The sequence below is a fragment of the Seriola dumerili genome, unplaced genomic scaffold, assembly GCF_002260705.1.
Source record: "Seriola dumerili isolate Sdu_G_001 unplaced genomic scaffold, Sdu_1.0 BDQW01001298.1, whole genome shotgun sequence".
In the NCBI taxonomy this organism is placed as follows: Eukaryota; Metazoa; Chordata; class Actinopteri; order Carangiformes; family Carangidae; genus Seriola; species Seriola dumerili.
This window is the reverse complement of record NW_019175553.1, coordinates 430,245-453,106: the sequence shown is the minus strand read 5'-3', so window position 1 is coordinate 453,106 and position 22,862 is coordinate 430,245. Positions and strand designations below refer to the sequence as shown.

The 22,862-nt window shown below is 42.9% G+C and overlaps 1 protein-coding gene across 1 annotated transcript in view; it reads left to right on the top strand.

The window, feature by feature from the left end:
- The window catches only part of LOC111238302 (phospholipase D1-like), a 42,251-nt gene extending 21,332 nt beyond the window's left edge, over nt 1-20,919 (top strand). The window contains exons 2-26 of the mRNA XM_022767734.1: nt 1,608-1,778; nt 1,887-2,050; nt 3,139-3,281; nt 3,377-3,488; nt 3,576-3,641; nt 3,758-3,816; nt 3,994-4,086; nt 4,191-4,343; nt 4,561-4,710; nt 5,797-5,880; nt 6,592-6,673; nt 7,014-7,124; nt 7,216-7,398; nt 7,558-7,777; nt 10,569-10,697; nt 10,783-10,901; nt 11,277-11,390; nt 11,817-11,927; nt 12,688-12,776; nt 13,956-14,069; nt 14,476-14,525; nt 15,728-15,862; nt 16,945-17,098; nt 17,651-17,768; nt 17,984-20,919. Coding sequence (XP_022623455.1) covers nt 1,640-1,778; nt 1,887-2,050; nt 3,139-3,281; nt 3,377-3,488; nt 3,576-3,641; nt 3,758-3,816; nt 3,994-4,086; nt 4,191-4,343; nt 4,561-4,710; nt 5,797-5,880; nt 6,592-6,673; nt 7,014-7,124; nt 7,216-7,398; nt 7,558-7,777; nt 10,569-10,697; nt 10,783-10,901; nt 11,277-11,390; nt 11,817-11,927; nt 12,688-12,776; nt 13,956-14,069; nt 14,476-14,525; nt 15,728-15,862; nt 16,945-17,098; nt 17,651-17,768; nt 17,984-18,208 — 3,117 coding nt within the window. The 5' untranslated portion in view covers nt 1,608-1,639 and the 3' untranslated portion in view covers nt 18,209-20,919. The remainder of the gene's footprint in view (nt 1-1,607; nt 1,779-1,886; nt 2,051-3,138; nt 3,282-3,376; nt 3,489-3,575; nt 3,642-3,757; nt 3,817-3,993; nt 4,087-4,190; nt 4,344-4,560; nt 4,711-5,796; nt 5,881-6,591; nt 6,674-7,013; nt 7,125-7,215; nt 7,399-7,557; nt 7,778-10,568; nt 10,698-10,782; nt 10,902-11,276; nt 11,391-11,816; nt 11,928-12,687; nt 12,777-13,955; nt 14,070-14,475; nt 14,526-15,727; nt 15,863-16,944; nt 17,099-17,650; nt 17,769-17,983) is intronic.
- Nucleotides 20,920-22,862: the final 1,943 nt, after the last annotated feature.

The window sequence follows — 22,862 nt, the reverse complement described above, 5'->3', positions numbered from 1 at the left end:
CGCAGCAGGCAGATGTTTTCAGAGTAACAGCTGTAAAAAGCCACTGTCCCCGCTACCTGCTCAGCAGCCAGATGTTTCCCTCGGGAGGTGGTGGAGACCAAACACGGAGCTAAAAGAAAGAGCGAGGAGCACTGGACTGAGATTCATCAGGTGACACAAACATGACTCCACCCGAAGGATCAAGTTGCTCCACGGTTTGTTTTTCTGTCCCAAAAGACCAGAAACGAGTTTATGCAGGTTTGAAGAGGTGAACGCTCCTCACTCGTTTCAACCTCCTCCTTCCATCTTCCTTTCCCTCTCTATATATCTACCTTTCCCCACTTGTCTTTATGGACCGTTATCCTCCAAACCTCCATCCGTCTCTCTCTCTCCTCGCAGCCTCAGATCACATCAGATGAGACGCTAATCCAAACAACAGGATTAGCAGAGGAGAAGCACAGGAAGCCGAGGCCTTTTTAACCACATTCCTCAATATAAGTGTGTGTTCGTGTGTGTTTGTGTGTTTGTGTGTTTGGAGAGAAAGAGAAAACGGGTCAAACGGTGTTCATGTTTGCGCTCATGAAAGAAGAGGATCGGCTGCAGGGATTTTCACATAAAATGACCCAGAAACACGAATGTGACGAGAAAAAGCTGCGTGAGGGTGAAACACGGTGACAGAGATGACAACTGGGAGTTCGCACCCAAACAAACATGTAACTAGGAAACATGTCATCTGTCATTGGTTATGCAGTAAAAACCCCTGGAGCCAATGAGAGTTGAGCAGCTACAGGAGCTTGAAGGTTTATGTGCAAATTTCACATTTGAATTTAATGCTCTTTAATCTTCTATGGACACTGAAAGTTTTATTTGTTTATATGTAATTCTCATTGGGGATAATCATCACCTCATTTACCCAGTATCCTGGGGAAAAATATCATGATATTATTTTAAGATCGTGTCGCCCGACCTTAAATGACATTGATGCACAAAAGTCCATGAATTCTCCTTTTTTCAGCAGAAACTGTGACTCCAGAGAGAAGAGCACAGACGCTAAACTAATACAGAAATCTCTACTGTGGAAAACCCATATTTGTTTTTACTTTGGCAGAAAACGGCATGTTCATGTAGGTTTCCAGGCAAGTTGGTAGTTAATGAACAAGTGAAACCCTCAACTTCCTTATCAGAGCAAAGCAGCTGACAGTTACACATTCACTCTGCTTCAGGTCGACCTCTGGGTTGGATTCAGGGCGTTCTCACTAACTCACTATTGAACCAGAAGTTTGTTGTTGTAAAAACTTGCAGAAGTTTTGTTGGGAAATGACTTTTTCTGTTCCCTCTGTTTGTCTGATCACTTCTGCCTTCTGGATCTATTCTAGTGGGTTTTACCTCATCTCCAGATCCAGGTTATTAAACTGGAATCAGAGTTAGACAGCTGCTGCTTTTTAATGTTAAACAGAGACGGTTTAGTTTGGGCTAAAGACGGATATTCTGGCAAGAGCTGGGGAGAAGAAGCTCAGGTTTCTCTGGTGATCTTGAGTCACAACTCGGGCCTACAGGAAAATTGGAAGGATGTGATTCAAGTTTGATAAATTTAACTCCCCCTTCTCCCTCCTTACCTGTCTCTCCAGGTGAGCCCCAGGCTCCACACTGAGTGCTAACCATGCTGCGACAGTCGGAGCCGACTTCCAGCACCCTGCAGCTGGTTGCCAATGATATGACCGGCATCATGGAGACGCTGGACACCCGCGAGCTCGACCTGGGAGATGGAGAGTACGACACAACCGACACCAGCACCCCAGGTGTGTGGTGTTCATCAGCTGTCACTACACATTCAGTGTGTGTGTGTGTTTTTCTTTCTCCATGTGATATCTGACACATGTGTAAATGTGCCTGGTGCTTTTCTCCAGAGGCGCGTTTGCCCTTCACGGCGATCTACCACACTGTGGGTTTCAAGGAGCCCGAGGCCAAAGTCTTCCTGTCCTCTCCGATCACGGCCAAGATCCTGGAGGTGGAGCGGTTCACCTCGGCTCAGGACCGTTTCAATGTCACCACGCAGAGGAGTGTGAACAAGGTGCAGACACCTCCCTCACACTTTCCCCACATAGTTATTATTACATTTCTGCTCTTTCTCTCTCACAATTGTCAAACAGGTTTAAAACTGCTACTACCATCTGTAATACTGTGCTGAACACTGGTACCCACAAAGCATTGGACTAGATTTCTTTCCTGACTGTTGGGAAATGCATTCGTGTGCTTTTTATCTCTAGATTTAGACGTGAAGATAGAAACCACTCTTATATCTGTCCATTAAATATGAAGCTAGAGCCAGGAGGCGGTTAGATTAGCTTGGCGCAAAGACTGGAAACAGGGGGACACAGCTAGCCTGTGTTAATTAGTGAGCTAGTTTCCCTCTGTTTCTAGTCTTTATGCTAGGCTAAGCTAACTGTCTCCTTGCTGTAGCTTCAGAGAGAGGTATCAACCTTCTCATCTAACTCTAAGCAAGAAGGAAATCAAATGTATGTCCTAAAATTTTTATCTATTTCTTTAACGGAGCTGTTTGTAAGTTTTGCTAATGCTACATAGCTAGTGTTAGCATTAACAGCTGTTTACTTAGCAGTCTTGCTGAGACCTGCAGCCATTGTTGTGTTTACAAGACAAGAGGTTATAATACACCGTCTGAGCAGCTACTTCTTCTTCTTGGACGCTACAGTGACTCAGTATCAGAAAGTGACGAGGCAGTCTGACTCAGCAGCTAGCTGGTTAGCATGCTAACCTCAGTAGCAGAAAAGAAGTGACAGAAATAGAAGCAAAACAAAAGGGTTGTTTTCTAGCTAGCTATCTAGCAATAGCAAAGCTTACAAATAGCTCCTTTAAGCTAAAGGCTGAACCTTTTGACATATACTGTAGAGCACAATTAAATTCAGTAAAGTCAGATTTAATCATCAAGTAAATCCACCACTGAATATATGATATTACATTGTTGTGGTTCCATAGAGAACCATTAGCTTCCAAAGAAAGTCAGTTTGAGGTTGACTGATGATGGCGCAGTTAGTAGCAGTGAATCAGAATGAAGTGATGATTATTAAAAGCTTCTGAAAATGTAAAGAATTAATAGTAAATATCTAAGGTTTAGTGTGTGTGTGTGTGCTGTGTGTCTAGGCGATGCCGGCGGTGTTTAAGATAGAGCTGAAACATGGGGAGTTCACGTGGGTGGTGAAGAGGAAGGAGAAACACTTCATGGATCTCCACAGAGAGCTCAGGACGTACAAGACCTTCATGAGGCTGCCGCTGCCGTCACGCAGGTAAACGCTCCCAGGTGCTTTCTGCACGTTCTCGCTCGGGATTTGACTTAATTTAAACCTCTAAACTGATCTTTTTTTGTCATTTCTCTCTGCAGTCACACGATAAAGAGGCACACGGCGGCGAGGAGCGAGGAGAGACAGATGCCGAACCTTCCCAGAGGAGGTGGGGACGAGCTGGGCAGAGAAGAGCAAGTGTCCAGCCGGAGGGTATGTCTCTTTTCTCGCTTTCATACCTGACCATATTTAATTTTTTCAAACCTACCAGCTCATTTTTTCCTATATGATTTGTTCCAGAAACAACTGGAAGATTACTTGAACAATCTGCTAAAGATGCCGATGTACAGGAACTACCATGCTACGGTAAGGACAGTGCTGGACAACGGCGTTGGAAAAGTGTCTGTGAGGTTTCCACACATTCTGGAAAACCATGAGAAGCTCCGGGGAAATAACTTTGTTTCACTGAATTTGTTTTTCAGATGGAGTTCATTGATGCCAGCCAGCTGTCCTTCATCCACGACCTGGGACCAAAAGGCTTGTAAGAACAACCCACAGTCAGAAATATCAGTATCTGCTTTAAACTATAATAACCAATACAGCATGAATGGTTTCTTTTTTGCATGATGATTATGCTTTTTATAAATTCCAAACCAGCCAGTACTAGTGTGTTTTTTTGTTTTTTTTTGTAGGAACATAAGTTTTCTTTGTCTTTCAGAGAAGGAATGGTGCTGAAGCGATCTGGTGGTCATCGGATCCCCGGGTTGAACTGCTGTGGTCACAGCAAAATGTGCTACCGCTGGTCCAAACGGTCAGTGAACACAACACAACAGCGCACAGAAACATGGATAACTTTACGTGCTGTCCTCTCTGAGTTTAAATCTTAAATCGCTGACCGTGTGTCTGTGTGGACAGCTGGCTGGTGGTGAAGGACTCCTTCCTGCTCTACATGAAGCCGGACTCGGGGGCCATCTCCTTCGTGATGCTGGTCGACAAAGAGTTCAGCATCTTGATGGATTCTAAAGACACGGAGACGAGACACGGCGTCCGCATCGACAGTCTCTCCAGGTCTGTGACACACGCTTACTTCATCAAACTGTTATTTAAGGTGATTGAACTGTTTTCAAGTCGAGTCAAACTTCTGTAGAAACTAAGAAAAGAGTTACTGTGAAACAATATTTACACACCTGGAGTCAATAATATCACCCAACCATGAATGTAATCTGTGTGTGTGTGTGTGTGTGTGTGTGTGTGTGTGTGTGTGTGTGTGTGTGTGTGTGTGCAGGTCCCTGGTGCTGAAGTGCAGCAGCTACAGACACGCCCGCTGGTGGGGTCAGGCCATCGAAGGCTTCGTCCAGAAGCACGGCTCCGCCTTCCTCACCGACCACCGCTTTGGATCCTTCGCCAGACAGGAGGAGAACATCCCCGCCAAATGGTAACCACGACAACCAGCTGACACTGGCATCTGACATTGTGATTTTGGTGTTGCGACACTTTAATGATAGAAGTGGAAATCATGAATCACTTCAGTTCAGTTTAAAGATTTGTCGTCACTGACTGAGACGTTTGTTGTGTCATCTTTCAAATACGAGCGTGTAATGGGAAGTGAACGCATCTCTGTTCAACAGTCAATCCAGTGCAAAACTAACACATAACAGTGTTATGTATAAGTTTAATAACTCGACAGCCTATTATATTTATCATAATAATAATCTTTATTTACAGAGCATCTTTCTAAAACAGGGTTTACAAAATGCTTTACAGAGAATAAAAATAGACAAGACATTATTTCTACTAATGAAAAGAATAGATAAAAGAGTAAAGACAGAACAAAACAAAATCCACCATCGAACAAAACAGAGACACAAATTACAGGAAGTTAAGTTTTAGGATGAACGGCCCGGGACATACGGGGTTAAAAGGTCTGAGTCTGCGCTCGGGGCCAATTCCTGAGCCTGTGATTGTTTCTGTGGCTTTCATGGTGTTTTAATAAGATTTTCAAGAGGAAGTAAAGAAATGTGGCTCCCAGCTGAGCTGAGCTCTCAGCAGTCACTGGGAAAATATGTTGGTAGAGATTTGTTCGTACGGTACTGTGCAAAGGTTTGAGGGGTTTTACATTCTCATAAGACCGTCAGGGAGGCGTCTGATTGGTCGGTCAACGAGGGAGACAACTTCACCTTTCAGGTAAATTAGTGCCAGACGCCGCGGCCAGATGTCGGTACAACAGACAAGTCTAGATGAGGCCTGGTCCAGTTGGCAGTGTGTGTGTGTGTGTGTGTGTGTGTATGTGTGTGTGTGTGTGTGTGTGTGTGTGTGTGTCTCGCTGGAGTAACCCGACACAAAGAGAAGGAAAGTGAGCCTCGTCTGCTCATCACCTGTCCCCCTGCTGGGCAACACTATACTGTCTGTGAGACTGTGTGTGTGTGTGTGTGTGTGTGTGTGTGTGTGTGTGTGTGTGTGTGTGTGTGTTTATGTGTATATGTTTGGTGTGTTAACATGTACATTTGTGTGTTTTCTACAGGTATGTAAACGGGAGAACATACATGGAGGACGTGGCTGATGCTCTTGAAGAGGCCAAAGAGGAAATTTTCATCACAGACTGGTGGTGAGAGTGTGTGTGTAGTTGTGTGTGTGTGTGTGTGTGTGTGTGTGTGTGTGTGTGTGTGTGTGTGTGTAGTGTTGATCCATCACACTGACATGAGATTCTGTAGAATAAATGTGAAGTGTTTGGAGAGGGTGGGGATTTTCTCTCTTTGTGTGTGTGTGTGTGTGTGTGTGTGTGTGTGTGTGTGTGTGTGTGAGGGAGTGCAGCGGGTGCACTTGGCGGTCACCTCCAGGGGAGATCTTCTGGTCAAACAGATCAGTTACCGTCTGAGGCTCAGACTACTGTTATACTAGCACACACACACGTAGACGCACACAAGACTACAAGCACAGAGTGTGTGTGTGTGTGTGTGTGATTTATTGATTATGTAATATTGGAAGACATGATAGAAAATGATAGAAACTGCTCTAGTGTTCAAAAAGAAAAGAAGAAGTCAGTTGTGGTCTCCTCTCCTCCTCAGTTTTGGGTATTTTCATGTTGAAGATGTGAAGAAGGAAAGGAAGGAACAGTGAAGGACATAATGAGGGAAAAGAAAAATCAGATGTTAAACAAACAGAGAAGGAGAGATGGTGGATAAAAGGAAACGGGGGGAAAGTAGGACAGAGGAAAGAGAGTGAAAACAGCGGGGATTAAAAAAGGAGGAAGGAAAAAGACAAAAAAAAGAGTGAAATCGCACGTTATTGATTATCTCACCTCGTGCTTTGACCCCAGGTTGAGTCCTGAGATCTTCCTGAAGAGGCCGGTGGTCGAAGGAAACCGCTGGCGTCTCGACTGCATACTGAAACGCAAAGCGGTGAGCGGGAAAACATCTCAGCGTTTTTAACTGAATAACTGACCGTCCTCTTCATCGCTGCCTCAGCTAATGTGAACGCCACTGAACTGGTCCCAGTATAGATGTTGATATAGATATTAGACATCCAGGATTTAATTCAGTCACTAACTGTTTTTAACTCATATGTGGACCTTCAATAAATAGATTATTGTTTAATTGGTTAACGAGATCTTTAACTAGATGGAATTATTAGGATTTATTGTCATATAGATTTCGGTAGCAGTGAGAGAAATGTGATATAAATGTCAAGGGAAAAGTTGGATCAGTATTTAGTCGTGTGTTTGTGTCGTTGTTTCTATAGCAACAAGGAGTTCGAGTCTTTGTGATGCTGTACAAGGAGGTGGAGTTAGCTCTGGGCATCAACTCAGGATACAGCAAGAGGACGCTGCTGCACCTGCACCCCAACATAAAGGTGAGTGTCTGTGATGCGTCTGTGGCCCGTCAGTCAAACTCTGCATCCCCGTTTCCCGTCTGAGTTTTTTCTACACGTTTGGTTTCACCAGGTGATGCGTCACCCGGACCACGTCTCCTCCGCCGTCTACCTGTGGGCGCATCACGAGAAGATCATCGTCATCGACCAATCGGTGGCCTTCGTGGGCGGGATCGACCTGGCGTACGGACGCTGGGACGACAAGGAACACCGGCTGACGGACATTGGGAGTGTGACGCTTTCTAACTTGGAGCAGGTCTCTAACAACACACACACACACACACACACACACACACACACACACTGGATACCTGCACCATCTACCGACCTTTAAATGTTTGTTTAATGCTGTATTTTGCCTCATGTAGCTACTGTATAAATGTACGTGCTGATGACGTGTTTTAATTATTCCCAGGCCAGTGCTGCGTCTTTCAGTAAAGCCGCCTCTTCCAACGGCAGCGGCGCCGTTTCCCAGACCAATGGGAAGAACATCTTTACGGTGACGGACTCGGTGGACCAGCCCAAGCTGAAAGGTCAGGGGAGGCCGAAGAGGACCAGGTTCAGCATCAGGAGACACCTGCAGAAACACGGCCTGGCTCAGCCCGACAGCGACAGCGACCTGGAGGCTGAAGAGAGTGAGTGGCACACACACACACACACACACACACACACACACACACACACACACACCCTCACAGTCACCAGGTGATTTGGTCTTTTTCACAATGAGCTCATTAACACAAACCTTTCCCGACTTAATTCCATCAGGCAAAATGTAAGATTATATTCTTGTATCTTATTATTTATTTCAAATTACAGTTGGACCATAATGTTTGAGATATTTTCATATTGTTGTTTTCATGTTGTTCCATAGAATCGGTGACGTTACAGGAATGATTTGCATCTGTATGGGATTCATAGATAACAGTGGGTGTCAAAGTCAAATTACCTAGTATTCTGATTTGTATGTGCAGGTAATTTATTTAAGCCCATGAGTGGCTTTCCAGTGTTGACCTCTATGTAAATACCTTCTGTGTTCTTGTAATGATTCCTGCAACTTCAACATGTGGCCGAGAATCCAGGATTTAAAACCTTTAGCGTGTGGTTGCTGTGTTCAGGTTGGTCCAACAGCGTCACCAGCCAGCACAATCTGATCCCCGGCAGGCCGCCAGAGCCGAGGGCGGCCGCTCCCGTCGGCCAGTGTCAGGCTGGTGAGTCGGGCTGCCGGCGCCCCCGCCGCTCGCCTGCCGGTCTCCAGTGTGCTCTGCTGTGGTTTTAACCTTGACTTGGATCTCTGTGTGCGAGTGTGAAGCTCTTCTCCTCAGTCAGACATGAGCAGGAATTGTGTTTGTTAGCCATTTTGTCCATAAACCATCAGAAGCTAGTGAAGAACGTCCTTCACAGTTTTCCAGTGTGACGTCTTGAAGTCTTACTGTGTCTGACCAACAACCCAAAGAAGTTCAGTTCATATATAAACTAAGAAAAGAAGAATATTCTCACATTTGAGAAGCTTGAACTGAAAACTGACTCTTATTATTATTAAAATAACATTCTCTGTCGGTCGACTGATCAGTCAGTCTCGGCTCTGTTTACTATACTATTATTATTATTACTATACTTCTATACTTCATTTTCAGAGTTTTAACCACTGAAAACATCGGAGGTGTGGACAGAAGAGCTAAATGATTAATCACCATTGATTGACAGAAATTAATCAGTAATCGTTTCAGTCTTTTAGGCAAGTAAAAATGTTGAATGATTAATGTAACAAAGATTAACTGGTAATGAAACTGATCGTTAGTGGACAGAGGAACCAACAAGACACGAAGAGGCGACTGAATAACAAAGCAATAAATCACAAGGATAAAAACAGAAGATGATTTTGAGTCTGATGGAAAACTTGAAGTAACTTTTGGATTTCCACTGAACTTGGAAAGTTCAGTCTGACTGTGGAGCAAGTCGGTTTTTCCTTTATTTGGAAACCCATCAGACGAGGCTGGGGTTTTATTTGATGAGATGCTGCGGCCTGTAATCACTCACCCTTTGTTTTTCTTTTAAACAAACTCATGTTTCCCTGCAGAGCACGTGGCGGCTCTGCGGCTAAAACAGATGCTGTAGGTTTTTTTATTAGCTGCTGCCTGTTTGCCAGGATCATCTGTGTTTATCCTGCTGATGTGATAGATGGGAAGTGTCAGACGAACGTGAGGCAAACAGCCGCCGCTGTAAACAAATCAAGTCATAATTTCATTGAAAAAACACTTTTACTTTTGCTTGTTTCTTAGATTACTCTACAGATTACTTCAGTTTAAACTGATTATAAACTGAATATAAAACTGTGGCCCTTTACTTTGTGTTTATGCTGAGGTTTTTTATATAAAGCTTTCGTCCTTCCAGCTGCTGTTTCTTGTCAAAGCATTTTCCAAACACCAGTGTGTCACAGTCAGCGTTACCCCGTGCTGTAAAAACTGTAAACAGATTAGCAGCCTCTCTCCTCTGAGAACAGCTTCATAAACATACACCAGAAACTTCAAACCTCTCCCTCTGCTCGCTTACAAGTGTCCCAGAATTAAATGTCACAAAATATTTGTGGTAATTAGATGAGAGCACATGAACACAACAGATTATTGAACTTATTCTTGTATTTAAAATCTTGTCAGTAAGGTTAGATAAACTGTTTCTCTGTTGTGTTGGATGCAACTCGAGACCTTTTATTTCTTACCGTGATGATGATCATCTGAACCGTCTGCATGCTTCGTCTTGTGTTGTTGTTGTGGTTTGTTTATGTCTCGTCCACGTTTCAGTGTTTTCCGACTTCCCGCCTTCTCTTCATTCTTTAAAGGAGCTATTTGTAAGTTTTTGCTATTGCTACATAGCTAACATTAGCATTAGCATCTGTTTACTGACCAATCTAGAAGAAAAGTTGTGAGTTCAGCATCAAACTTTACTCCCCAACATCTGTCTCCAGAGGTGGAAAGCAACGGCAATGTTAGCTCTCGTCTCTATCACGTCTTTTCTTCTACTGCAGTTAGCATGCTAAACCAGCTAGCCCTGGTCACAAGCTCTGACACTTTCTGATAGCGACTCACGGGACGCAGCACTTGTCAAACACCACAACCTGCTCCCTGCAAGAAACCACGCTTGGCGGCAGAGTAAACTAGACCCTTTAAACTTCAATAATATTCAAAGAAATTCCCATCTTGAGTCTTTATTCCACGCTCGTGACACCCGGTGTTTGTCTGCAGTCTGAATGACGCTATGAACAAGTTATAAGCATCTCAGAGTTTGAGTTTGATGTAAAAACTTCTCAGTAGTTTCTGGGCCTTCAAGGTCTTTTTCTGATCCCAGTTTCCTGGAAAAGCTCCTGCTGCTCTTCTGAAGGTGTTTTTAGCTCTTTATGTTCAATAAATGGATGTTTCTGTGTTTCAGGAAGCGGCTCAGTGCGTAGTCTGCACACGGGAGTCGGCGAGCTGTTTGGAAACACGCGGTTCTGGCACGGGAAAGACTACTGCAACTTCGTGCACAAGGACTGGATCCAACTGGACAAACCTTTCGACGGTAAACACTCTGTCAACATGCTGGAGGAGGAAACTATTGATCTTACCTCGCGTCCTCCTCACATCCGTCTTTCTGCCGCTCATAGATTTCATAGACAGACACACAACTCCCAGAATGCCTTGGCATGACATCTCCTCAGTGGTTCACGGGAAAGCAGCTCGGGACGTGGCCAGACACTTCATCCAGCGCTGGAACTTCACGAAGGTCAGAGGTCACGCCGTAACGGAGTCGTGTTTTACATTTAGAATTCAATATGAATTGAGAAGAAAATAAGTTTATGGAAGCAGCAATAGATTCATTGGGTAAATAGACAAAGGGAGAGATAATGAAAACATGTGTTGCACAAAAACAATCACCTCTAATCATTAAAATTATTGGCTAAATTGGGAAAAATAAACTTTCATTGAGCTGAAACTAAATAAGCAGTGAACCCCGGGGTCAGGATACTTCACTGACTCACTGCCGTTTTCCAGTCTGGACCAACACTGCAGCAGGAATCTGTCACTGCAGCAGGAATCTGTTCGGTCGAAGTGTTCCCATAATGCCTTAGTCTTACTCTTGTCTCTTTTTCTCTACCAGCAAGTGAAGCCAAAGTACCGCTCCCTGTCGTACCCGTACCTGCTGCCCAAGTCCCACACCACCGCCGGAGAGCAGCGGTACCAGGTCCCCAACTGCATCCCCACCAAAGTACAGGTTGGTCCTGGTTTTGATCTAAAATTTCTTTATTTTATTTCATGTGAATTTTAGAAAAATCACTGTAAACCTGCAACTGTGTTAAAAAGTGAGAAAGTAAAAATAATTTTTTTGGAAAAACATTCTGCTGTCTCTCTCTGTGTGAGATTTATGTCGCAGTGATTGACATCCGTTATAAAAACATCTGGTGTCTTGTAAACTAACTGCAGGAGAAGTGAGTTTTAAAGATTTGCATGTTGTCATATGGAACTTGACGTGTAGGAATAAGTCGTGTAAACTCAGAGTTAGCTTTCTTAAAAAACAAATAATGATGCTTAGTGCTAGTTAATGGAGAATGTTAAAATAATGAAATAATAAGCTGAAGAATGAACGCATCGTCTTCCCGTCTCCCCTCCCTAACGCCGACCCACGCCTCCCCTCTCTCAGATCCTTCGCTCGGCCTCAGACTGGTCGGCCGGCATCAAATACCATGAGGAGTCCATCCACAACGCCTACATCCACGCCATCAAGAACAGCCAACACTTCGTCTACATAGAGGTATCCGTGCTCCATTTTAAACCAGGACAAAAGGTTGATTAAACTGTAGGTAACCATAGCAACGACGCGGATGGTGAAACCTGACCGTGGATTAGAAGTCCAACGAGTAGGAATCCAGATCTGCTTCCTCCCTGTCTTCGCTCAGCCTCTTAGAGAGGAGCTGCTGGAGTTAATGCGGAACCAGTGGGTAGTTCAGGGACAGTGGGAGCTCACAGCGTCCAAGTAAATCTGCAACGTCGGGCCACCTCTGCCTGAAACAAGCTGCAGATACATTATGGTCACTTTGTTTGCAGCTGATTACAAACTTTTTTGTTTGTTTATTTGTTTGTTTGTTTGTTTGTTTGTTTTATCCCTCAGAAAACACCTAAAGTATCAAAATTAAAAGCACTGACTATGCAGAGTGAGCGATTTCAGAATAATATATATTATATTGTTATATTATAATAGTTGATGCATTAACTTTTGATTATATTGTGTAGTTTTCATCTAACTCTGCAAAGTAACTAGCAGTTATCAGATAAATGTGGAGTAAAAATGAGAATATTTGCCTCAGAGGTGAAAATATTTTTATTAGAAAATGGAAATAAATGGGAATAATATGAACAAGTGAGTAAGTGTCATTTCCCAGTGTTAAATTATTCCTTTAATGCAGGAGGAGTAATCTGCTTATTAAGACATTATTTATAGATGACGCTGTGAAATAGAGACATTGTTTACACAGTTTATTCACTGTAGATATGTTTGTTTGTTTTCCTCTCAGAATCAGTTCTTCATCAGCTGTGCAGATAACAGACATGTTTTCAACAAGATAGGAGACACGATTGCTGAGCGCATCATCAGAGCGTACAGGTAGCACACACACACACACACACACACATACACACACACAAACACACACACACACACACACGCACACAAACACACACACACACACACACACACGATCAGATACCCAATTAAATCAACACACTCTTTGTAAACTTTTGAAAGGCCGCTGTGTATTTTACTTAATCTTGAAATGAGTTCCCAGAAACACTCAACCAGTGTATACATACACACACACACACACACACACACACACACACACACACACACACACACACACACACACACCCCTCCCAGCTGACTGACAAACTTATTTCTCTGTATCATGTTTTGTTGTCAGAGCTTATCAGACGACACACATCCTGCACTAAACACAGGAAAACACATGGGCACTAAGTGACACACACACACACACACACACACACACACAGACCTGACCTGGTTCCCTCTGTGTATAAACACAGTGACTGTTGCTGCGTCTCTCTTGTTTCTCACAGTTCGGGTGGAAGCTGATGTAAACTGAACACATTGTCCAGCGTTGAATCAAACTTTCCTGTGGAAACTGAATGAAGATAAAACAGCTGCTGACGTTTTCTGCAGCTGCTACACACTAATCTACAAATCTCATTTTATCACTTCTAGTTTTGTTTTTAAAGAAGTTGGCCACATTTAATCTTCCAAACAAATAACATACAGTCTGACAAAGGGAGTCCACAACACACACACACAGATATACAAACAAATACACACATAAACACACCAATATCCCTGCTGATCCCCGGCTCCTCAAACCCATGGCAGCGTCGCTCAGGAAGGACGTCCGGTGTAAAACCCTTTGCCAAATTAATTATACAGATTGTGTTTCATTGTAGTGACCTCTAATGGTAGCAGCTGGCAGACAACAACAACAACTACAGAGATCGATATGTCAAGCTCTACTTTCCTTCTCTGTCTCTGAAGACGTGATGAGGTCGGGAGTGTTTTCTAACCTGGTCGCTGTTTATTCACCAAACTTCAGATGTTGTTGCTGGTTTTCTAGAGTCACTGTGAAGCCTCAGTAACGCCGCTTGGACATGTTGTGGTGTAACGTCCACAGCCCTCGTTGGTCCTCCACGCTGCTTCAGACATTAGATAAATGTTTTCAAAACAAACCATGTCATGATATTAATAAACTCTCTCTCTGTCTGTTCTGTCGTTTTTCAGGGAGGGTAAAAAGTACAGAGTGTACGTGGTGACGCCTCTGCTGCCAGGCTTCGAGGGAGACATCAACACCGGAGGAGGCAGCGCCATCCAGGCTGTCATGCACTTCAACTACAGGTGTGTGTGTGTGTGTGTGTGTGTGTGTTTGCATGAATGGATGAGAAAGCAGCCGTGAACCCTCCTGCTGTTTGACTTTGTTTGACATGCCGAAAGGAGCCACTGATGGATTACCGCCACACCTTTAACTACAGTTATTAACCATGCACCATGCGTGTGTGTGTGTGTGTGTGTGTGTGTGTGTGTGTGTGTGTGTGTGTCATTCTCTTTGAGGCGGACTATTATTGTGTGGTCTGCATTCTTGAGTAAACACAGCCCTCCCCGTGCAAACACACTGACACACAAAGGCTTGTATTGAGAGGAATGTGGATCTGCTGCTCATCTGTCCCTCCGTCCCTCCGTCCCTCCGTCCCTCTGTCCCTCTGTCCCTCTGTCCCTCCGACCCTCCGTCCCTCCGTCCCTGCAGGACCATGAACAGAGGAGAGCACTCCATCATCTCGCAGCTCAGGAGAGAGAGTAAGTCCGAGCCGACCGCAGCTTTAACCCTGTGTTCATGTCAGACACAAGCTCCGACAGCGCTGCTATTATGTAGAAGTGCACTCCAGGGTGTGTCAGTACACTGTGACATCACTACGTTCACTCAGTAGTTAACTCTTTAATTTCTACTACGATTACATTTCCATCAGTGACAATAAAAAGCTGCTGCAGTTGCTTCTTCTGCAGTAGCACATCTACTGCAACTAATGCCTTTATTACTACGACTAGTTCCACTACTGCTGTGCTACTGTGTTATGATACTGACGTAATAGAAAATGAAGTAGTTCAATAAAAAAATCATTTAAAATGTTCAAAAATGCAGATTTAGCAAAAATAATTTCACAAAAAATCTGTCACTTTTTTTTCTTTAGATATCAATCAGCTGATGACTAACTGATAAACAGGCAATCAGAACCAAAAGCTGTGTGGTTTAGATGATAATATTCAATAATAAAGAGCTTCAGCGCCTGCACTGAAACTCTGAAGATGCTTTTAGCCACTTGTTTAGACGGGACACACTCACAAATGTGGACGATATCAAGCTCTGGGTCTTATTGTAAGTCACTGTGAGAAAAAGCATCGACCAGAGGAATCTTATTACAAAGACCTGGACGTTCACTCAGGGAGCTGCTGAGGTATTTGTGCCCAGTAAATGGATCCTGCTGGATGAATAAAGGTTCCTGGAGAGCTGACGTATACAGTCCAGTACAGTATGTATATCCTGTAATATAGGAACCCACTCAGTCTGTCATTAAAGCTCGAGCTCTAAAGAGAAAACCTACAACCAAACCTCAAACAGATTAAAAACACACATGCAAAAGAAAAAAATCTGCAGAGCGGTTTATGTATTTTAGGATAAAAGTCACGTCTTTAATCACACTGCTGCTTTTTCATGTTTTACCCCATTAATGTCAAATCACATACTCTATATTTATACATTAGTAGAAGTATGTTTTTCGTTTGACCTCCTGCTTCAGATTCGTTTGAGTTCGCTGTAAAAATCAACATGCAGAGAGAGTGAATAAAAAATATATGAAAAATTATAATGAATTTGATGATTAAATGAAGTAAAAACTTAAGAGCTGGCGCTGATCTTTTACCAAACACAAGTGCAGTTCATCACAGTAGATACTAAACACTTTTTAAGAACGAAACTCTGACTGTGTGTTTCCTGTTTCCAGTGGGAGAACATTGGATAAACTACATCTCCATCGCTGGTCTGAGGACTCACGCCGAGCTGGAGGGGAAGCTGGTCACCGAGCTCATCTACGTCCACAGCAAGATGCTCATCGCCGACGACAACACCGTCATCATCGGTAAACGTGTCTCACACACACTTCACTCACTCCCAGCATCGTCGCGCCAGACGTTTGGCCGGTGTCGATGCAGCAGCTTGTATTTCTCCACCAGCGACATTACAAGATTAAAAGATGACAGGCAGTAATGAAATATGTTCCCCCCGGACACGAGACTGAACATGTATAATGAAAGAGCGGGAAACAAGAGCTGCACAGACAGATGGTTTCATCCCTGATGTCTGATCACAACGGTTTTCAGAGTCTAAAAAATGATCCAAACCGAAGACGGCGAGTCGGCTGTGGTGAGGTTTCTGGATTCAGTTTCCTCTGCAGCCACATATGCTAAGAATACAGAGTTTGTCCTACCAGATGTCAGATCATCCATTTCTTTATTGTTGGTTTAGTTTTTCCATCTTGAGCTGAACGGAGGCTCCAGATACCCAGATGCACCAGTACTTCCTGGTTTGAGACTTTTTTTGAGAGAGAATCTTTGTAGAAAGACTTAAGAAAGAAAAACACAAAGATTAAACAAACATCGTAAAAAAGGAGCATCATTTTAAGAGGAATAATTCTATTTGTAATTTATGTTCCATGAATCATCCTGTGACGCCTCTGATTGATCCTCTGACCCGTGTGATCGTCTAAAACGGTGGAATGACTAAATGAGATATTGTATGAAACCTGTATAAAGCGGGGACAAAATAACGCAAACACCTCAACTTTAAGTCAAAAACAGAGATTTTACAATAATATTAAACTGAAATCTGCAGATGTTTCTGTTATTTTGTCCAAACCCTGTTTTAAGAGACGTACAAATATGTAAATATTGCTTTAAAATATAAAGGAACTCATTAACTTTCAGGATTTTAAATATTCAACATATTTCTTGAATTGATTTTTTTATGTACAGCATGTTATGTTAATTTATTTTTTATATCATTTTGAAGTTTTAACTCACTGAACAATAATTGAATTTAATCTGATTTCCTGTCTATTTCCTGTTTGGTGATTTGAAGAGTCTGAACTTTAGCATGTGTTACGGCGCCATCTGGTGGACTCTGTGATGTAACACCTGTCTCGTCCCTCTCGTGCTGCTGCAGGTTCTGCCAACATCAACGACAGGAGCATGCTGGGAAAGAGGGACAGCGAGGTGGCGGTGATCGTGGAGGACTCGGAGACGGTGACGGCGGTGATGGACGGCGAGGAGTACCAGGCCGGAAAATACGCTCTGCAGCTTCGACTCGAGTGCTTCAAGTACGGACACATCCCGAATCCTGGTTTCTGTGATCCAGTTTAAAGACATTAAACATGAGTAAACGTAAAAGTGAAAATGCCTTTTATTTTTCTGACATACATATTTAATCATCGGTTATTGCTTTTGTTGTCAGGAAACGTCTTCTCTCTTCTAGCTGTTGAGGATGTTGATAATTAAGACATTTTAGTTTATTGTTCTTCTTTATTCTTTAAGCAACTACTTACATTTCATCATTTTGTCTTTTTAGTTGCCAAATATCTGAGCTCGCAATTTCCTGCAGTGTTGAATGTTTCCTTTCCCCCGAGCCTCCAGTGTTTCATCACGTCTCTCCTCCTGCTCCTCCTCCTCCTCCTCCTGCTCCTCCTCCTCTTCCTCCTCCTGCTCCTCCTCCTCTTCCTCCTCCTGCTCCTCCTCGTCCTCTTCTTCCTCCTCCTCCTCCTCTTCCTCCTGCTCCTCCTCTTCCTCCTCCTGCTCCTCCTCCTCTTCCTCCTCCTGCTCCTCCTCTTCCTCCTCCTGCTCCTCCTCCTCCTGCTCCTCCTCGTCCTCCTCAGGATGATCCTCGGCGCCAACACGGATCCCTCCATCAACCTGTCAGATCCCGTCAGTGACCAGTTCTACAAGGAGGTGTGGATGGCCACCTGCGCTCGCAACGCCACCATCTACCAGAAGGTGGAGTCCAACGTTATATTTCCCAAAGCTTTTTTTATTTATTTTTTAAATTCTGAAGTAATTGCCTGGAATAAGGTTTTATTTTATTAAAGTATTTTTATTATATGGGATGAGGTGATCAGTTTCTGAATCGATTGGTTTTTATAAAATCCTATTTCCCAGTGTGGAAAGACAGAAAATATCACTTCTTCTTCCGCCTTCCTCTTTGGCTCCAGGTTTTCCGCTGTCTGCCGTCCAGCGACGTGCGTAACATCCTGGAGCTGGATGGCTACCTGGCCAAGACGGGCCTGGAGAAGGAGGACCCGGCCCGCGCTCACGAGGAGCTGAAGAAGATACGCGGCTTCCTGGTCCAGTTTCCTCTTCAGTTCCTGTGCGAGCAGAACCTGCTTCCTCCCATCGGCTCCAAGGAGGCCATGGTGCCCATGGAGGTCTGGACCTGAGCCAGAAGGACAGAGACTCACCTGTGTGTTCATGTGTGCATCATGTGGAAGGCTTCCAGGTGGATTACGCCCAACCTGCTGCCATTTTGGAGGTTCTAGTTGCTGCATTTATGCTCTTAAACATCATTTTTATTGATACATTAAACAAACATCTCCACCACTCATCAGCTGTTAAACAATGCTGTCATTTCACCCTGAATTTAGACTCCCAGGTGACATTTCAGCCCAAAGTGTGACCAATGTGAGCAGTGCTTCGGCATCCAGCTGTTAAATTCACACTGACCTCAGGTCCAGCTGTCAGCAGCTGTATCTGTGGTGCTTAAAAGACAACAGTGTCGTCGCCAAGCTGGAAACTATTTATATGTTCAGTGAACAGTAGAGTTTTTAAGTAGACGACATGAGACACTTTACTCTGCCACAGTAATTAGAAACAATTATATTACAGACATAACTGCAGTAGCTTTCTGTTTACATCCTGGTTTGTAGAGATTTAGATTATTTCAACATTAACAGCCACAGTCACCTCCAAAATGGCGTCAGCTTTGGTGGAGGCAGGTTTGTGACGAAGCCTCTGCACCGTTACACCCGCTTAGATTACACAATATCATACGAGACTGTAACCTGTTAAAAACTCACACGTACACATAGCTCGTTGTTTTAAACAGATGCAAAACACAAAGTCGACCAGAAGATGGAGCGTTGACCTCTACAGTGCCTGAAAACCTGGGCCTCACGTTTACAAGAAGAAAAAAAAAAAAGTAGAGAAAGTGAAGTGATGAACCGTGAGGCCTGAAGCCTCCTGCTGCCCAAGCTATTACTCTATAATCCCCTCGGCTCGCTCCTCCATTCTCTGACAACACTATGCAACGTCAAAGTGGGCCGGCGAACGCAGCTCTGACTCTCCTGTGTTGAGACGGGACGGTTTGAAAAGACACTAAAGGAGACTTTGATGAAAACACTGGTGCAGAGAAGAGGATGAAGAGCTGTCGGACGTCTTCAGCCATTTTCTTAAAACAAACAAAAAAAAAAAACAATCTCTGAACCGTGCTTTTAACGTTTATGTCAAACAGAAAATCACAAGTGCCAAAGGAGACGGACTGATATTGATGAGACAGTACATTTATTCATTTACATTCCTCATACTGTGGATGCTACATTCAGCCTTAAGTGACCTGTTTTATACTCTGTCTTTGTAGTTCCTTTATTTTATGGATGTGCAATTTTCTTCATCATTTCCTGAAAGTTTTCTGGAAAGAAGTACAGTGCAGTAATTTGATACTAATTATGAGGAAAATATGTTTTTCCTCAGAGGATTTAACATATTCAACCAGTTCTCATTCCTCATAATTATTCTACTTATAATGGTTAAATTTAATTACACCAGTAGTTATTCATAATTAATTATTCTTTCCAGAAAACTTCCAGGAAATTTGAAACTTGAATAAAATTGTTATTATTTTTTTTCTTTTTTTTTACCGACATAACACACAGATTCAACTTTACATCAGTTATATTTGCTAATGTTGGTTTGTTAGATAAAGTGTTAGCAGCTTCAAGTGCAAAATTTCATTTCACCATTAGCACCCAGATGTTTCTGTGCATTCAAAAATACATTCATTGTTTTTTTTAGTCTTTATGGTTCAGTACAACAAGCTGAGAACACCAGATTAACATATTGTCACCTCGTAAAGTTGTTGTGGTGAACATGAACATGTGTTCCAGCTGCCTGCAAGTGGCCAGAAAAATCAGTGAATACAGGTTTAAGATTACATAAATAATAAAAACTCAAGTTCAAGTTTGTAACAGCTATGAAAAAGGTTATAAAAAGACATGCAACATCTGTATTTTTTTGGAAACCTTGTGGCTGTGTTTCCTTCTCAAATTCCAAACTCAAACTGTCGTCTCTGGATTTCCGATTTTCTGACATGTCTGGAACGTAGCATCGATATTTCTCAGTGTCTTCCTCGTTGGTCTGTATGTGATCTGCATGATGCTGTTTTTTTTATTACCAAAAAACATCACAGACGTCTCCTGTAGCTGATAGCATGACAGCAGCTCGTTGCCATTTAACATGACAGATAGAAGCATGAGCCCTGCAAGCTGAATGGTTGCGTTTAAAGCCATGGACTTTGTTGATGCTAACAAAAAGTGTGCCTGTCTACAAGCTGTGTGTCAGATATACCTGGAACTTCTACACTCTTAATATTTATGGGAAATGGGCCCTTGTACGTGCTCTTCTTTTTAATCTTCCTCTCTACCTCCCTGTGTTTCTACCTCCTGCTGCAGTGGTTTTAATCTTTGTCATGATTTTCAGCTTTTCAAAAATCATGAATATTTGCAGCTGCCCCCAAAAAATGAAGTAAATACGCCAGTGCGATACCAGTCTGTTTTCACCTAAATCCAAAACTGTAAAGGAAACAGAAAATTGAACAGAAATAAAGTCATTAACTTGAATGGTTTCATACTTAACTATTCAGAGCACATGGATTAATTCTTCACTGTCCTCAAACCTGGGCTGTAGAGGTTGACGAAACACTGACCTGTCCCGTCTTTTCTCTGTCTGGCTTTAATCACTGTGTCTCTCTGAAAATGCACTATTTGCACAGACTGTTGTTTTCTTGTGGCGACCGCTAAATGATGATCTGCAGTACCACGTCATGTGTTGCTTTTTGTGAAATGATGGAATAAATAAAAGAGGTGTTACTAAGTCATTAATTGGATCGGATTTTACTTTCACTTGTTTTTTTTTTTTACTCAAAATTTGTCATTCATACACAGCGTTAGTTTCTATATGCAGGTATAAAATATCTTGTGTACGCGCTTGTACTTTAAGTGTCAGTATATTTAAATTTGATGACTTTTATGTCAATAAAATAAAGGTTTCAGTATTTTACCATCTGGATGTTGACTCCAGGGCGAAGTGCTAAAAACTGCAGTTTCTCTAACGGCCACTAGAGGCCGGCTCCTACAGTGAGTCAATCCCCATAGACTCCCATATTAAACTGCTCTTACAGTGGTTTACAGGCCGTTACAAAAAACAACTTTTATTCTCTATGGCTATTTTCCTCCTTCATGACAACTGTACAGGAGATTAATTTTAATATAACTCACCCATTTAAATTTTATTAAGGCTTAAAGTTACTCAGAATTGTGGGCGTGGTCGCTTTGAGTGACAGGCGGGCGCTGTCCAAGTCGGCTAACCGCTAGCTAACTGCTCTACGTCACCTCTGCTAATTTGAGTCACTGAACGTGACGTTTCGGACGTATTTGTACGTTTAGGATTATTTTTCATGTAAATATTGGATAAATAACATGTCTTGCCACGCGGTTGCTTGACTAACAGAACGTGAGGAAGTCTCTGCTGCTAATTTTTGAGGTGAGTGAATCGTTTCCACGAATTTATTTAAATGCTAGCACTAATTAGCCGGTATCTGTGTCTGCGCTCGGCGTACCTGGCTTGTTAGCTTAGCTCGTTAACTAGCTAATGAGCCAGCTAAATGGGCTTCAGGCTTTATACATAAATATATATATATACTCAGACTGATATATATATATATATATATATATATATATATATATCAGTCTGAGTCGACTTAGTAATGAAGTGAAACAATTTCACTGCCTTTCTTCATCAGACTTCAAACTGCCATCTTGCCTCCTTCCTCCTGTATGATCACTGAATATTTCTCTCCCGTGCGTCCATCATTCTTTGCACAGGTTTTATTGTGCTGTCAGTGAAATGAAAAACCTGTCACCTGATGGAAAAGAAAACAGCTTTGTCCTCAAAATACCTCCACTGTCCCAAATTCCTCCCTCCTGAAGTTTCTCTTTCTGCCACGTGATGGCGCCACAGAAACACAATATGATTCTCATAATGGCAAAACTATGTGGACGCTTAATTCTCCAGCACACTGTGCTATTTTTGACATCAGTTTAGTCCAGCTTTGTGTCAGCAGTTTGTGTCTGTTTCAACATGGCAAAGCCCTCAGCTCCAGTCCTGCACAGAGCTCTGACCTCAGCACCTTTGGCATGAAATGAAACCCCAAATGTGAGCCAGACCTTATCACCCATCATCAGTGCTGGACCTCAGTAATGCTCTAATGTGTCTGAATGGGAGTAAATCCCTGTAGCAGGTTCAACATCTGGTGGAAAGCCTGAAACCAGCTGGGTGGAGGCTGTTTGAGCAGCCCGTTAATGCTCATGGTCTTAAAAGTGACATGTTTAAAATATCAAATAAGGCTGTTAGGATCAGCTGTCCACATACTTTTGTCCATTTTGTGCAGAGGAAATTGGACACAATAACATGAACGACAGCCCTGCAACAAACCAGAGCTTTGTAGAACTTATAATGTTCAGTTTGAGGAAGTGGTTTTGGGTGTGTGGGAGTGTGTGGGAAATACCTGCCCTGACATGACATCACTGACTCAGGTGTGTCCTGAGAACATAAAGAAACAGACACATGATTTCACACTCACACGCTACAGCTGGAAAGTGTTTTGTATTCATTGCTGTTTAGAGATTTAAACACACCCTACCTTTTTATTTTTACATTTTGGTAATCAGCCATGTCATACAGATAGTAATGCACTATAAGGACACCTAATCATTCATAACATGTAGCATCCGGTACCTACGCCTGTTGATTTGCTCTAAC